Source organism: Notamacropus eugenii, chromosome 5 (assembly GCF_028372415.1).
Source record: "Notamacropus eugenii isolate mMacEug1 chromosome 5, mMacEug1.pri_v2, whole genome shotgun sequence".
Lineage (NCBI taxonomy): Eukaryota > Metazoa > Chordata > Mammalia > Diprotodontia > Macropodidae > Notamacropus > Notamacropus eugenii.
The window spans coordinates 40,166,484-40,179,310 of NC_092876.1; the positions used below are offsets into that span (position 1 = coordinate 40,166,484).

Genomic DNA, 12,827 nt, shown 5'->3' on the forward strand with positions numbered 1-12,827 from the left:
GCATAATTGACCATATCAGTAATAAAAACAATAAAAATCATATTATTATCTCAATAGATGTAGAAAAAGTTTTGACAAACTGCAACACCCATTCCTATTAAAAAAACACACAGTAGAAAGCATAAAAATAAATGGAATTTCTCTTAAAATGATAAATAGTAGCTGTATAAAACCAATAGCAAGCATTATGTGTAATAGGGATAAACTTGAAGCATTCTCAGTAAAATCAAGGGTAAAGGCAAGGATAGATGCCCATTATCACCACTATTGTTTAGTATTGTATAGTAATGCTAACCATAGCAATAAGATGAGAAAAAGAAATGAACGAATAAAAAGAGGCAGCGAGCAAACAGAATTATCAATCCCTCTTTGCAGATGATATGATGGCATACTTAGAAAACCCTAGAAAATCAACTAAATAAAAGTTGAAAAACATGAACAACTTTGGCATTTGCAATATATAAAATCATCAGCTTTTCTATAAATTACCACAAAACACAACAGGAACAGGTAGAAAGAGAAATTCCATTTAATATAACTAGAGACAATATAAAATACTTGAGTCTACCAGCCAAGATAAACCCAGGAGCTCCATGAGCTTTGTACACAAAGCACTTTGTACACAAATAAAGACACATGTAAACAATTGAAAAAATATTAATTGCTCATGGGCAGGCCAAGGTAATATAAAAATGATGATTCTACCTAAATTAATTTACTTATTCAGTGCCAGAGTGATCAAATTATCTAAGAATTATTTTGTAGATCTAGGAAAAATAATAAAAAATTTATCTGGCAGAACAAAAGGTCAAGAATATTGGGGGAATCAATAAAAAATGTGAAGGAAGGTGGCATCATGGTATCAGATTTCAAACTATGTTATAAAGAAGTAATCATCAAAGCAATCTGGTACAGGCAACAAAACAAAGCAGTGGATCGGGGGAAGAGATTAGGTACATAATATACAGTAGTAAATGACAAGAGTAATCTATGTGTGTTCATCCTTCATTGCCAAAGAAGACCATGCCATCAAAGAAATTGACATGACTTGAAATTGACTTTGTTTTGAGTGAAGGAGGGCTGTGCAGGTCACCAGCCTCACTTCTCCAGAGTTATCTGAATCCAGAGAACAGATATTCATCAGGATGACTGGAGATGACCCAGGATGAGGCAACTGGGATTAAGTGACCTTGGGCAAGTCACCATACTAATCTAGTGTTTGACAAAACCCCAAATCCAAGCTTTAGTGGCAAGAACTCATTGTTTGGCAAAAATTTCTGGGAAAACTGGAAAGCAGTTTGGCAGAAACTGAGCATAGACCAGCATCTCACACTGTATACCAAGATATGATCAAATGGGGTTTATGATTTACATATAAATGGGTAATATAAGCAAATTAGGCAAACATGGAAAATTTTACCTGTTAGGTCTCTGGATAAAAGAAGATTTAATAACAAAACAAGAGATAAAGAAGATTAAAGGATGCATAATGGATGGTTTTGGTTACATGAAATTTTTTTTTTAAAATTGTGGAAATAAAACCATTTCAGCCAAAATTGAAAGGGAAACCGGCAACTGGGAGAGAAAAAGATCTCATTTCTCAAAAATAGGAAATGGAGTCAAATGTATAAAAATAAAAGTTAATACTCATCTGATAAATGGTCAAAAGACATGAACAGGCAGCTTACAAAAGAAGAAATTAAAGCTATCTTTAATCATATGAAAAAATGCTCTAAATCACTATTGATTAGAGAAACAACTCTGAGGTATCACCTCACACCTATCACATTTGCTAACATGACAGAAAGGAATATGACAAATGCTGACAAGGATGTGGAAAAGCAAGGATGCTAATGAATTGGAGCTGTGAACTATTCCAATCATTCTAGAGAATAAGTTGTAACTATGTTCAACAGACTATGAAATTGTGCATAGCCTTTGACCCAGCAACACCTCTACCAGGGCTGTGTCAATGGCGATCAAAGATCAAAAAAGGAAAAGTACCCTTGCATACAAAAATATTTTCAGCAGCTTTTTTTAAGCTAGCTAAAATATATTTTTCTTTTTTTTTAAACATTTAGCATTTTATTTTTCCCCAGTTACATATAAAAATAATTTTTAACATTTGTTTTTAAAATTTTGAGTTCTGAATTCTCTCCCTTCCTCCTTCTCTACTCCACTACCCTCATTGAGAAGGCAAGCAATTTATTATAGGTTATACATATGTAGTCATGCAAAACATTTCCATAATCGTCATATTGTGAAAGAAAACAGGCAAAAAAAACCAACCTCAAGAATAATAATGTTAAAAATGTATGCTTCAATTGCTGAACAAGTTGTGGTATATAACTGTAATGGAATATTATTGTTCTATAAGAAATGGTAAGAAGGTGGACTTCAGAAAAACCTGGAAAACTGATGCTTAATGAAGTGAGCAGAACCAGGAGAAAGTTGTAAATGGTAACAGCAACTTTGTGTGATGATCAGCTTTGATAGACACTTCTTCTCAGCAATACAGTGATTTAAGACAATTCCAAATGACTCATTATGGAAAATGCTATCCACATCCAGAGAAAGAACTTGGAAGTCTGAATGCAGACTGAAACATGCTATTTCTTCTTTTTTTGTTGTTTTTTCTTTCTCGTGGTTTTCCCCTTTTGTTTTGATTCTTCTTTCACAATATGACTAATGAGGAAATATGTTTAATATGATTGTACATGTATAGCCTATATCAGATTGCTTGCCATCTTGGGGAGGGGGAAGGCGAGGAAGGGAGGGAGAAAAAAATTTGGAACTCAAAATCTTATAAAAGTGAATGTGGATAACTATCTACATGTAATTGGGAAAAATACTATTAAGAGTGTGGGGGCGGGGTGGGAAAGGATGCTTCAATCTGTATTCAGACACCATCAGTTCTCTGGGGATGCACAGCATTTTTCATTGTTAAGTCCTTCGAATTGTCTTGGATCATTGTATTGCTAAGAATAGCTAAGTCATTCACAGCTTATCATCCTACGATGTTGCTGTTACTTTGTACGCAGTGCAGTTCACTTTGTACCAGCTCCTGTGAGTCTTTTCAATGTTTTCTGAGAACGTTTTGCTCATCATTTCTTATAGCACAATAATATTCCATCATAATCTCATACCACAATTTATTCAGCCACTCCCCAATTGATGGGTATCCCCTTGATTTCTAATTCTTTGTCACAAGAAAAGAGCTGCTATAAATACTTTTTGTACATATACATCCTTTTCCTTTTGTTTTTTCAAAATTTCTTTTGGGATGGTTTTATAGTCCTTTGGGCATAGTTCCAAATTACTCTACAGAATGGATGAATCAGTTCACAACTCCACCAACAGTGCATTAATATCTCATTTTTCCCACATCACCTCCAACAATTATTTTCCTTTTCTGTCCTATTAGCTAATCTGATGGGTATGAAGTAGTACCTCAGAATTGTTTTAATTTGCATTTCTCCAGTCAATAGTGAGTTGTAGCATTTTTTCATATGACTACAGATAGCTTTGATTACTTCATCTAAAAACAGTTCATATCTTTTGATCATTTATCATTTAGAGGATGGTTTTTATTTTTGAAAATTTGACTCAGTTCTCTATATGTTTAAAAAATGAGGCCTTTATCAGAAAAACTTGCTTCAAATGTTTTTCAGTTACTATTGCTAACTGTATTTCCCTCCATCCTCCCCCTACCCTATCCTGTTTATTCTATCCTTTCTCTCCTTTCACCCTGTCTCTCTTCAAGTGTTTTGCTTCTGATTACCCTTTCTCCAATCTGCCCTTCCTTTTATCACCCCCCCCCTTCTTTTATCCTCTTCCTCCCCTGCTTTCCTGTAGGGTAAGATAGATTTCTACACCCAACTGAGTGGGTATGTTATTCCCTCTTTGAACCAATTCTGATAACAGTAAGGTTCACTCACTCTATTGTAAAAGCTTTTTCTTGCCTCTTTTATGTGAGGTAATTTATCCCATTCTCCCTCTCCTTTTTCCTTGTCCCAGCACATTCTTCTCTCACCCCTTAATTTTTTTTTTACTTATCATCCCTTTATGTTCAACTCACATGTGTGCCCTTTCATTACTGCCGTAATAATGAGAAAGCTTTTACAAGTTATAAGTATCATCTTCCCATGTCGGAATTTAAACTGTTTAACTTTTGTAAGTTCCTTATGATCTCCCCTTCTTGTTTACCTTTTTATGCTTCTCTTGAGTCTTGTGTTTGCAAGTCAAGTTTTCTATTCAGTTCTGGTCTTTTCATCAAGAATGTATAGCAGTTATTTTTGTGGTGGCAAAGCATTGGAAATTAAGGAGATGCCCATCAATTGATGGATGGCTGAAAAAGTTGTGGCATATGATTGTGATGGTATACTATTGTGCTATAAGAAATGATGAGAGTAGCTAGATAGTGCAATGGATAGAGTGATTGGCCTAGAGTCAGGAAGACTCCTCTTCCTGGGTTAAAATTTGGCCTCAGACATTTACGAGCTGTATGTCCCTGGGCAAGCCACTTAATCCTGTTTGCCTCAGTTTCCTTATCTATTAAATGAGCTGGAAATGGAAATGGTAAACTGCTCCAGTATCTTGGTCAAGAAAATCTCAAATAAGGTTACAAATAATTTGACGCTACTGAAAATGACTGAACAACAACATGAGAAATGATTAGCAGGATGGTTTCAGAAAAAACCTGGGAAGACCTACATGAACTGATTCAGAATGAAGTGAGAAGAACAAGGAGATCATTGTACATGGTAACAGCAACTGTGAAAAACATAGCTACTCTGATCAATGCAAGATCCAAAACAACTTCAAAGGACTCATGATGAAAAATGTTATCTACATTCAGAGAGAAAACTGATGAACTCTTGAGTGCCAATTGAAGTATAATTTTAAAACTTTGTTTTTCTTTTGCAAAATGGTTAATTTGCATGACTTCATATGGATGATTTATATCATGTAGTTTGCCTTCTCAATAGGTTAGGGAGAGGTAAAAAGAGAGAGAATTTGAAATTCAAAATTTTTTAAAAGGATGTTAAAAATAAATAATATTTTTTTTAAAAAACCAATGATACCCATGAAATGGGGTCATTATAACTTTTTTAAAATGCAAACAAGAGAAGAAAGTTCAGAAGAAAATACAAATGGGACAGATTTGAAAGTAACATGTAGAATTTATCATATATGGTACTTATATGTACACACACATCTATACATATACAGTAAAGAAATATAAAATGGAGATTTATATTTCATGTAAAATCTTTGTGTGTTTTAATGGATATGAAAATATTCTTTTTTAGGTTTTCACATTCAGGATTTTAAAATTAAATTAAAAAAAAGAAAATGCCAGAGTGCCAACAGATTAAAAAAAATTTTTTTTTAAAGAGTCAATAATGTAATTGTGGTCATGAAGAAAGCAAATGGCATCTTAGCCTGCCATTTAATTAAGATATTCTTAGAGTCCAGAATTAGGGAAATGATATACCCATTGTACTTTGCCCTGGTTTTACAACACTTGGGGTATGGAATTAAATTCTGGGCACTATATTTAGGAAAGACATCGATATGTTGTGCATTCAAAAATGGGTAAACAAGATGATGACAGGCTTAAAATCATTCAGTTCCATTCACCAAACACTACCAAATGTCTCCTATGCCTGCAAGGCACTATGCTAGGTGCAAGGGATACAAAGACAGGAAACAGTTCTTTGTCTTCAAGGAGTTGACATCGTACTTTACGACATGTAAAGAGGTAAATCTAATGCAACGTGTATAAGTAGTGATGCAGAATAATTTCATGAGGAATAGGAGACATTGTTAATAACAGATGGGATCTGTTAGAGAGAAAAGTCTCTCTTATAGAAACCCCATGCCATAAGAAAATTAACTAAAAGAAGTGAGCATATTTAGCACCGAGAAGAAAAAACTGAAGGGAAGACGTGATAGTTGTCTTCAAATATTTGAAAGGCTGTATAAGGAAAAATGGAATAGACTTAAAAAAACAATTAGAAGCAGTGAAATGATGGGGAGAGGCATATTTAAACTTCCTGAAGGAAAAACCTTCACAAACTTTTTACTATCACAAAATGGGATGGGCTGCCTTGGGAGGTAGTTGGTTCACCATCACTGGAGATCTGAAAGTGAAGGCTGGAAAACCATTTATCAAGGAAGGTGTAGAGAGAACAGGTTGGCCAAACTGACCTCTGAGGACCCTGCTAGCTCTGAGATTCTGTGATTTTATGATTTGTTTCTAGTGACTGTCCTGACTGCTCCAAATTTCAGGAGGAAGATGTCAAGGAGACTATAAATACTCTTGATGTTGTCAACTACAGCCCGAGCAGTTCTGACAAGGGCAACATTGCTGGCGTCAGTGGCGCCATCCCCTGTGGAACTGGCTATCTTCCGCTAATGCAGGAGCTGCAGAGGGCCTTCCTCATGCGTGCTGAATGCCCTAGGTTTAGAGACAGGTCAACTTCAACTTCACAGTGGGGTAAGTGCTAGGATTCAAGGGGGCTGGGTAGAAATGTGCCTGCCCAACTAGCCAGATTCCATCTAGCATATAGATCTTATTCTTTCTTGAGAGCAGATTTGAGATTAGAGCTAAGCATACGAAATAATTGTAGGATCCCTCAAAGAGATGCTGTCTGTATTCAATAGAAACAGAGTTGAGTAAGTAGGATGGAAGGAAAGAAGGAAGGAAGGGAGGAAAGAAGAAGGAAAGAGACAAAGAAAGAAAAGGAGGAAAGGAAGGAAGGAAGGAAAGAAGGAAGGAAAGAAGGAAAGAAGAAGGAAAGAGACAAAGAAAGAAAAGAAGGAGGGAAGGAAGGAAGGAAAGGAAGAAGGAAGGAAGGAAGGAAAGAAGGAAGAAAAGAAGGAAGGGAGGAAGGAAGGAAGAACTGGTGCACCAGTAGTTCTTTGTGGAAGAAACCATTTTGGGCACTAGGGATATAAAGAGAAAAATATGTTTTAAGTAAAAAAAAACAAGAGTCCCAGCCCTCAGGTAGCTTAATTTCTACTTTCTATCTATAGATACATAAATATAAAATATATACAGAATAATGCAAAGTCATTTCAAAGAGAGAGCTTTGGAAACTGGGAGAAATCAGGAAAAGTGTCAAGTAGAACACAGCACAATGGATGTCCTTTGAAGGAAGCTAGGGTTTGTATTGTCGTTGTCCGTCCTTGCTTTATTCTCCTATTGTAAGCTCCTTAAAAATCTCTCTCTACCTATGGAAAAACACATGTAGAAATACATGAATACATGTAGAGGCTTTCTCTACAAAAATTTCTGTTCTAAAGGAATGAAGAAAACAATCAGTTTTGAAATGTTTGTTAAAACGAAGTTTTCAAGAAAGTAACCTAAGAGCTAAAGATAAGAAAACAAGGTATTATTTTGTGACTGATAATGGGTGCCTATACTACACTGGACAAAATGCTAAATTAAACTGAATGCTTACTTACTAGTAAGCATTTATTAAGTGCTTTCTATATGCCAGGAAATTGACTAGGTGCTGATGATACAAAGACAAAAAAAGAAATAGAAATAGTTCCTGTCATCACGGTGTTTATATTTTATTTAGAGAGATAATAAATATATTTAGCCCATGTAATTAGGAGGTATCGTTATCTCAAATTTCATACCCACTAACCAGATGAGTTCCTAGAATTCTCCCTCAAGGCTTTAGGGGTATCATCGAGGGATTAGAGTTTATTTTCCTTAATGCTTGGACCTTCACCGTGTACATTCCCCCCCTCTTCCAAGATAATTAGTTGAAAACCATTTAGTTGGCAAGGCTTAACTAGTTTTTTTTAGGAAGGGGCATTTACTAAGGTGGTACATTATAAAGAGTTGGTACAAATCATCCTACTCCAAAAAGTTTGTGACACACTTTCTCATAAGTATACACAGAGTCCAGGGGAAAGTGGGCTTAAGCTTAGCAAACCTACTTAGCAAAGGATTTCAGCTCATAGTTTCTGTTTACTGGAAGACTTTCTCTCCCATTTGTGAGGAAAACAAATCATTCCCCTTAAATATGGGTAAAGCTATGTCCAACTCTCTTAGGCTCCTGATGCAGACTGATCTGGGGACAGTACTAGATGCTGACAGAAAAGAAGGAGCTAATAGAAGGGCTAATATCCTTCAAATCCTCTATAATGGAAAGGTCTTCCAGTCAAAGTGGGGGAGGTAGGGAGGGGAAAGGCTATAGTTGAGGCTTTTTTCTTCACGTCCAGGTGGTTCCTTCTCAGAGGGATTCAGCTGGAATTTCATACTCACTACAATTTTGGGAGGTTTTTCCCTTTCTCAGCTTGATAATTTATAGATGATCTCTGGAGATATGACCAAGTGTGCCAGCTTATTGGAACAGATTTCCTTTGTTTTACTTTTTCTGACTTGCAAAAAATTTTTTTTTAACTTAGTCTAAGACTTTTTGATTGATTGACAGATTCAGATTTGTTCTCAGTAGGATCTCATAGGATCTTAGGGTCATAGATTTAGAGCCTGAGAGAACCCCAGAGGTCATCTAGTCCAACCCTCTCTGAGACCCACAGTGGTCAAGTCAATTGACCAAAGTCATTGTAGGAGACAAGGGAAAAAGTCAGTACTTGGACCCACATCTCCTGATTCCAAATCCAGCCCTCTTTCCATTTAATCAAGAGAGCTACATATCTGGATTGATATTCAAGTACTAATAGGATCATTTGGCTTCTGAGTTCCTTTTAACTATGAGATCATATTTCTTCTCCTTTTATTATTTTATTTATCACTCCAGGCCTTTGCATTGGCTAACCTCAGTGTTTGAAATGGTCTCTTTCCTCCCTTTTGCTTTGTAAAATCCTTTACTTCCTTCAAGGCTTAACTCAAGCACCATCTACTACATGCAGCCTCTCCTGATCTTCCTAGTCCCTCCAAAAATCTCGTCCTCATTTTGCATTTATTTTGTAAAACTCATATGTGTATAGGTTGTCCCTCTATCAAATATAAATTCCATGTAGGCAAGGGCCATCGTATTTTAGTCCTTGCACCTAACACAGTGCCTAGCATCTCATAAGTGTTTAACGAATGCTTGATTATTTAACTGATTGATGGAAATCCAGCAAAAAGAGCATATATGGTAGGTACTTACTCAAAGTGTATTGAATTGAAATTAATTAGAAAACTTCTAAAACTTCCCAGGGCCAGGTTTGGTTACAGTGTCTGAACTTCCCAGTGGCACATATTTCAAAAACATCAGCTACGACAACTGGAAAATGGCAGATGAAGCATCGTTATCAAACATTTTAAGGACAACTCAAACAGGTAAGAGGTTGAGTCAGTCTCAGGCAGGGTCTTTCCCTCACATTTTCCTACCTTTCTCTTCAGTTCCTGTCTGCATGCACTGGAGTCCCTTTCCCAATCCAACGAGCTTGGCTAAGTCGGTAGCTGATTATACTTGTCTTCCTACCTGCAAAGATATTTGAATTTTAACTGCATTTTTTTTCTGTGATATTGCTTGTCTCTCTCTCTCTTGCCTTTGTTGACTTACAGTTTTGCATTGTTTGGGTCACCACTAAAACCATAGTTGAAGATGTTGTCAGCCAGTGAAAGATGGTCAGGGTTATCTGTTCATCTTGGGGATTGTACAGCCTTGCTTGTCCAAGAATGACTTGTGAATGTGACATAAATAGTATCTAGTTTTGTGTTTTAGAATGGCACAATCACAAAAGATTTGCTGAGGATTTGGCTTATGGAGATATATGTTTTGTGCATCTCTTACTATAAAGCATCCTTGCTTCAAGGATTAAAAGATGGAAAGTGTGCTTTTGGGATGTATCACTCAGGAGCACAGTTCTCTGTACCTACTTGTAGTCTCTGCACCTACTTGTAGTCTCTGCTTTGTCTGCAACAGGACAAGAACAGTTGTACCTAAAGAAGCTTATTATTTTAGGCAGGAGATCTCCAAACACTATAGCTATGTCTTCCCTTTTGCAACTGACTACTCAATTACTTATAAGTAGGGTAAATTTGTTTGTTTTGGGCTATATACTGTGCATCCCTCTTGTCAGGAGAACATAGAGCCCTGCTCTATAGCCCAATATCCCTGAGTCTTATGGAAAAATCCCCATTTGACAAAGATTTTATCTTTGCAGATGGATTTATATGAGTTTTTTTTTTGTTGGAAAATGAAGACAACATTATCCCAATATGTTTCCCATTTTTCTCTAGCTTCTAAGCCAAGCTCAGTTGCCAACTGTAGATCAGATCATCTCAGATGTCTGACGACATCTACTGCTTCTGTTTCCTTTAGATGGAATCAGTTAGAACAGAGTGCACTCACCAGACTGAGCTACTTACCAGCTCAAAATTGCCTTTACATGATATTGATAATTGTCGTAGAAATTTAGAGATTCTCAATAAAGGTATCAAAACTGTTGGTATTAGACCTATTTGATGGACTAGATATAATATTCGAGATGATTATTTATAACTGAATATAATTCTGTAATATTGCACACATATATAAGATTATAAATATATACATACATATATAACATGTGATTGTATGAAACTACATTTTTCCTTGTTTAAGAATGAATGTTTTTGAATGGCAATTCATTGTTGTTTTTGAAATGTGTAGGTTTTTAAAATTGTTCATAAAATGCTGACATACATGCTTTTATGTACTGTTATTCATATATTAATTATGTATGTAACATGTATTAGTGATGTATTGGCACAATACTGGTAAGTGTCTGAGTGACCCTGGGCAAGTCACTTAACTGCTATTTGCCTCAGTTTCTTCATCTGTAAAATGGGGGTGATAAGAGCACTTACCTCCCAGGGTTGTTGTGAGAATCAGATAATGATAATTGTAAACCACTTAGCACAGTGTCTGTACATCATAAGCACTATATAGATGTTAGATATTATTTATTGCTATTAGGTCTCTTTAGAAAATAGTCTGCAACACATGTCACTGGCTGGGTCAGACCATTTCTCTGCTAGCTGACCCTTCCAGCTCTCCTGCTGGGCACTGCCATTTATTTGCTAACCTTGGGCCACTGAAACAGTGAGAAACTCATTTATTACACAGGCATCTTAGTAGGGTGCTGAAAAAAGTGTTATACTCTTTAAATGACAAGCAGTTGCCTTAAGCAAGAGAAATATCCTGTTTCTTGGATCTGTTCTGGGGTTTGCAGTACTTTCTCTTTCCCTCAATCTGTATGTGATGACTCAGTATCTAGAATGCTGAGCCTGGAGTCAAGAAGACCTTAGTTCAAATTTGGCCTCAGAAATTTAATAGTGGTGTGACCCTGGATAAGTCACTTAACCTTGATTTGTCTTGGTTTCCTCAACCATAAATGGGGATTATAATGGTACATACCTCTTAGAGTCGTTGGAGATCAAGTGAGATAATAGTTGTAAAGCACTTTGCCTAGTGCCTGGCACATAGTGATCCCTATATAAATGTTAGTTATCATCATTATAATTAATTAGTGATAGGGTCTTTCCCCATCCAGATCTTCAAATAGAAAGGAATTCTGTTTTGTTCAATGTACCCTCAGTAAAGTCAATTCTCTTCTCACAGCAAAGGAGATGCAAAATCTTTCTTTCCTCCCCCATTTCTCCTCCTTCATACCAGAGGGGATAGTAGAGAGAAACACACTTTGGAGGGGTTTCCAGTTTCTCAGACTGTGTTATTCAGTAGTTTTCAGTTGTGTCCAACTCTTCATGACCCTATTTGGGGTTTTCTTGGCAAAGATACTGGAGTGGTTTGCTATTTCTTTCTCCAGCTCATTTTGCAGCTGAGGAAACTGAGGCAAACAGGGTGAAGTGAGTTGCCCAGGGTCACATAACTAATTGAGGCTGGATTTGAACTCAGGAAGTTGAGTCTTTCTGACTCCTGTGCCTTCTAGCTGCCCCAAAACATGGTACTGGAGAGCAGTAAACTCAGTCAGCTCTCCATACATAAAGCAGCAGAACTGATCTCTCTTATCTTGAACTAATGGGCTCTCAGCAAAGCAATGCTTCTTTTCCAATCTACATGGGTCCCAACAAAAACAGTGTAAAGTTATCCTTCCAACTATTTCTGTCTTGTCTTCTAAAGGAAGTTTTCATTTACTATTAATGCCTTTTGTCAATGACATTTTCTTGTTTTCAGCTTTTTCCTTTTTCTTTCCTTTTCCATTCTTCTTCTGTCTATATTTTCTAAGATTCTTAACATAGAATCTGTGAACTTTTTTTCCAAAAAACATTTGTACTCATACAAATACTGGTTTCTTTTGTGATCCTCTATACTTTATCTGATACGTTTAAAATTACTCTTCTTTGAAGGAATCCGTAAACTTCACCAGATTGCCAAAGGAGACACACAGAAGAGATTACAAACTCAACTTTAATGCCTGTTAACAGCACCTTTATCAGAAGTGACCCTTATTAACATGATGAGAAGTGTGCAATCATATCCATCCTTATATAATTTTCCCACCATCCTGAGAGAGTCGGTGTTTTTTTTTTTTAAATTTCTAGTTTCTCAGTTCTAACCTTTAAAATTGTGAAAATAGTCCCATGCAAATAAGCTGATGGAACACAATTCCCTGTACCAGTCTAAGGTAACTTTGAAAACCTTAATGTTCTAGAAGAAATGGGAGCAATTGACTCCTCTTTTTTTTTTTTTTTTTTTTAGGGAAAAAGCTCACGTACAGCAAGAGTGCATGTGAATTCCAAAATTTAAGGCAAAGCTATGAAGATTCCAGTTCCCAGACCACAATAAAGAGCCCCCAAAGCTGGAAGATTCCTTGGTACGCTACTGTGATTCAGGAGAAGGTGAGCCAGT

General features: G+C 36.3%; 1 protein-coding gene across 5 annotated transcripts in view; it reads left to right on the top strand.

The window, feature by feature from the left end:
• The window catches only part of CCDC27 (coiled-coil domain containing 27), a 38,883-nt gene that overhangs the window by 10,943 nt on the left and 15,113 nt on the right, over positions 1–12,827 (top strand). For 4 of the 5 annotated variants that reach the window (XR_011966963.1, XM_072608647.1, XM_072608649.1 and 1 more), the window contains exons 2-4: positions 6,267–6,502; positions 9,188–9,310; positions 12,678–12,817. Coding sequence is in view for 4 of the 5 variants with exons in the window: in XM_072608647.1 (XP_072464748.1) it covers positions 6,267–6,502; positions 9,188–9,310; positions 12,678–12,817 (499 nt within the window). In the remaining variant the exon portion in view is untranslated. The remainder of the gene's footprint in view (positions 1–6,266; positions 6,503–9,187; positions 9,311–12,677; positions 12,818–12,827) is intronic. The other variant, XM_072608648.1, reaches the window with a different exon arrangement.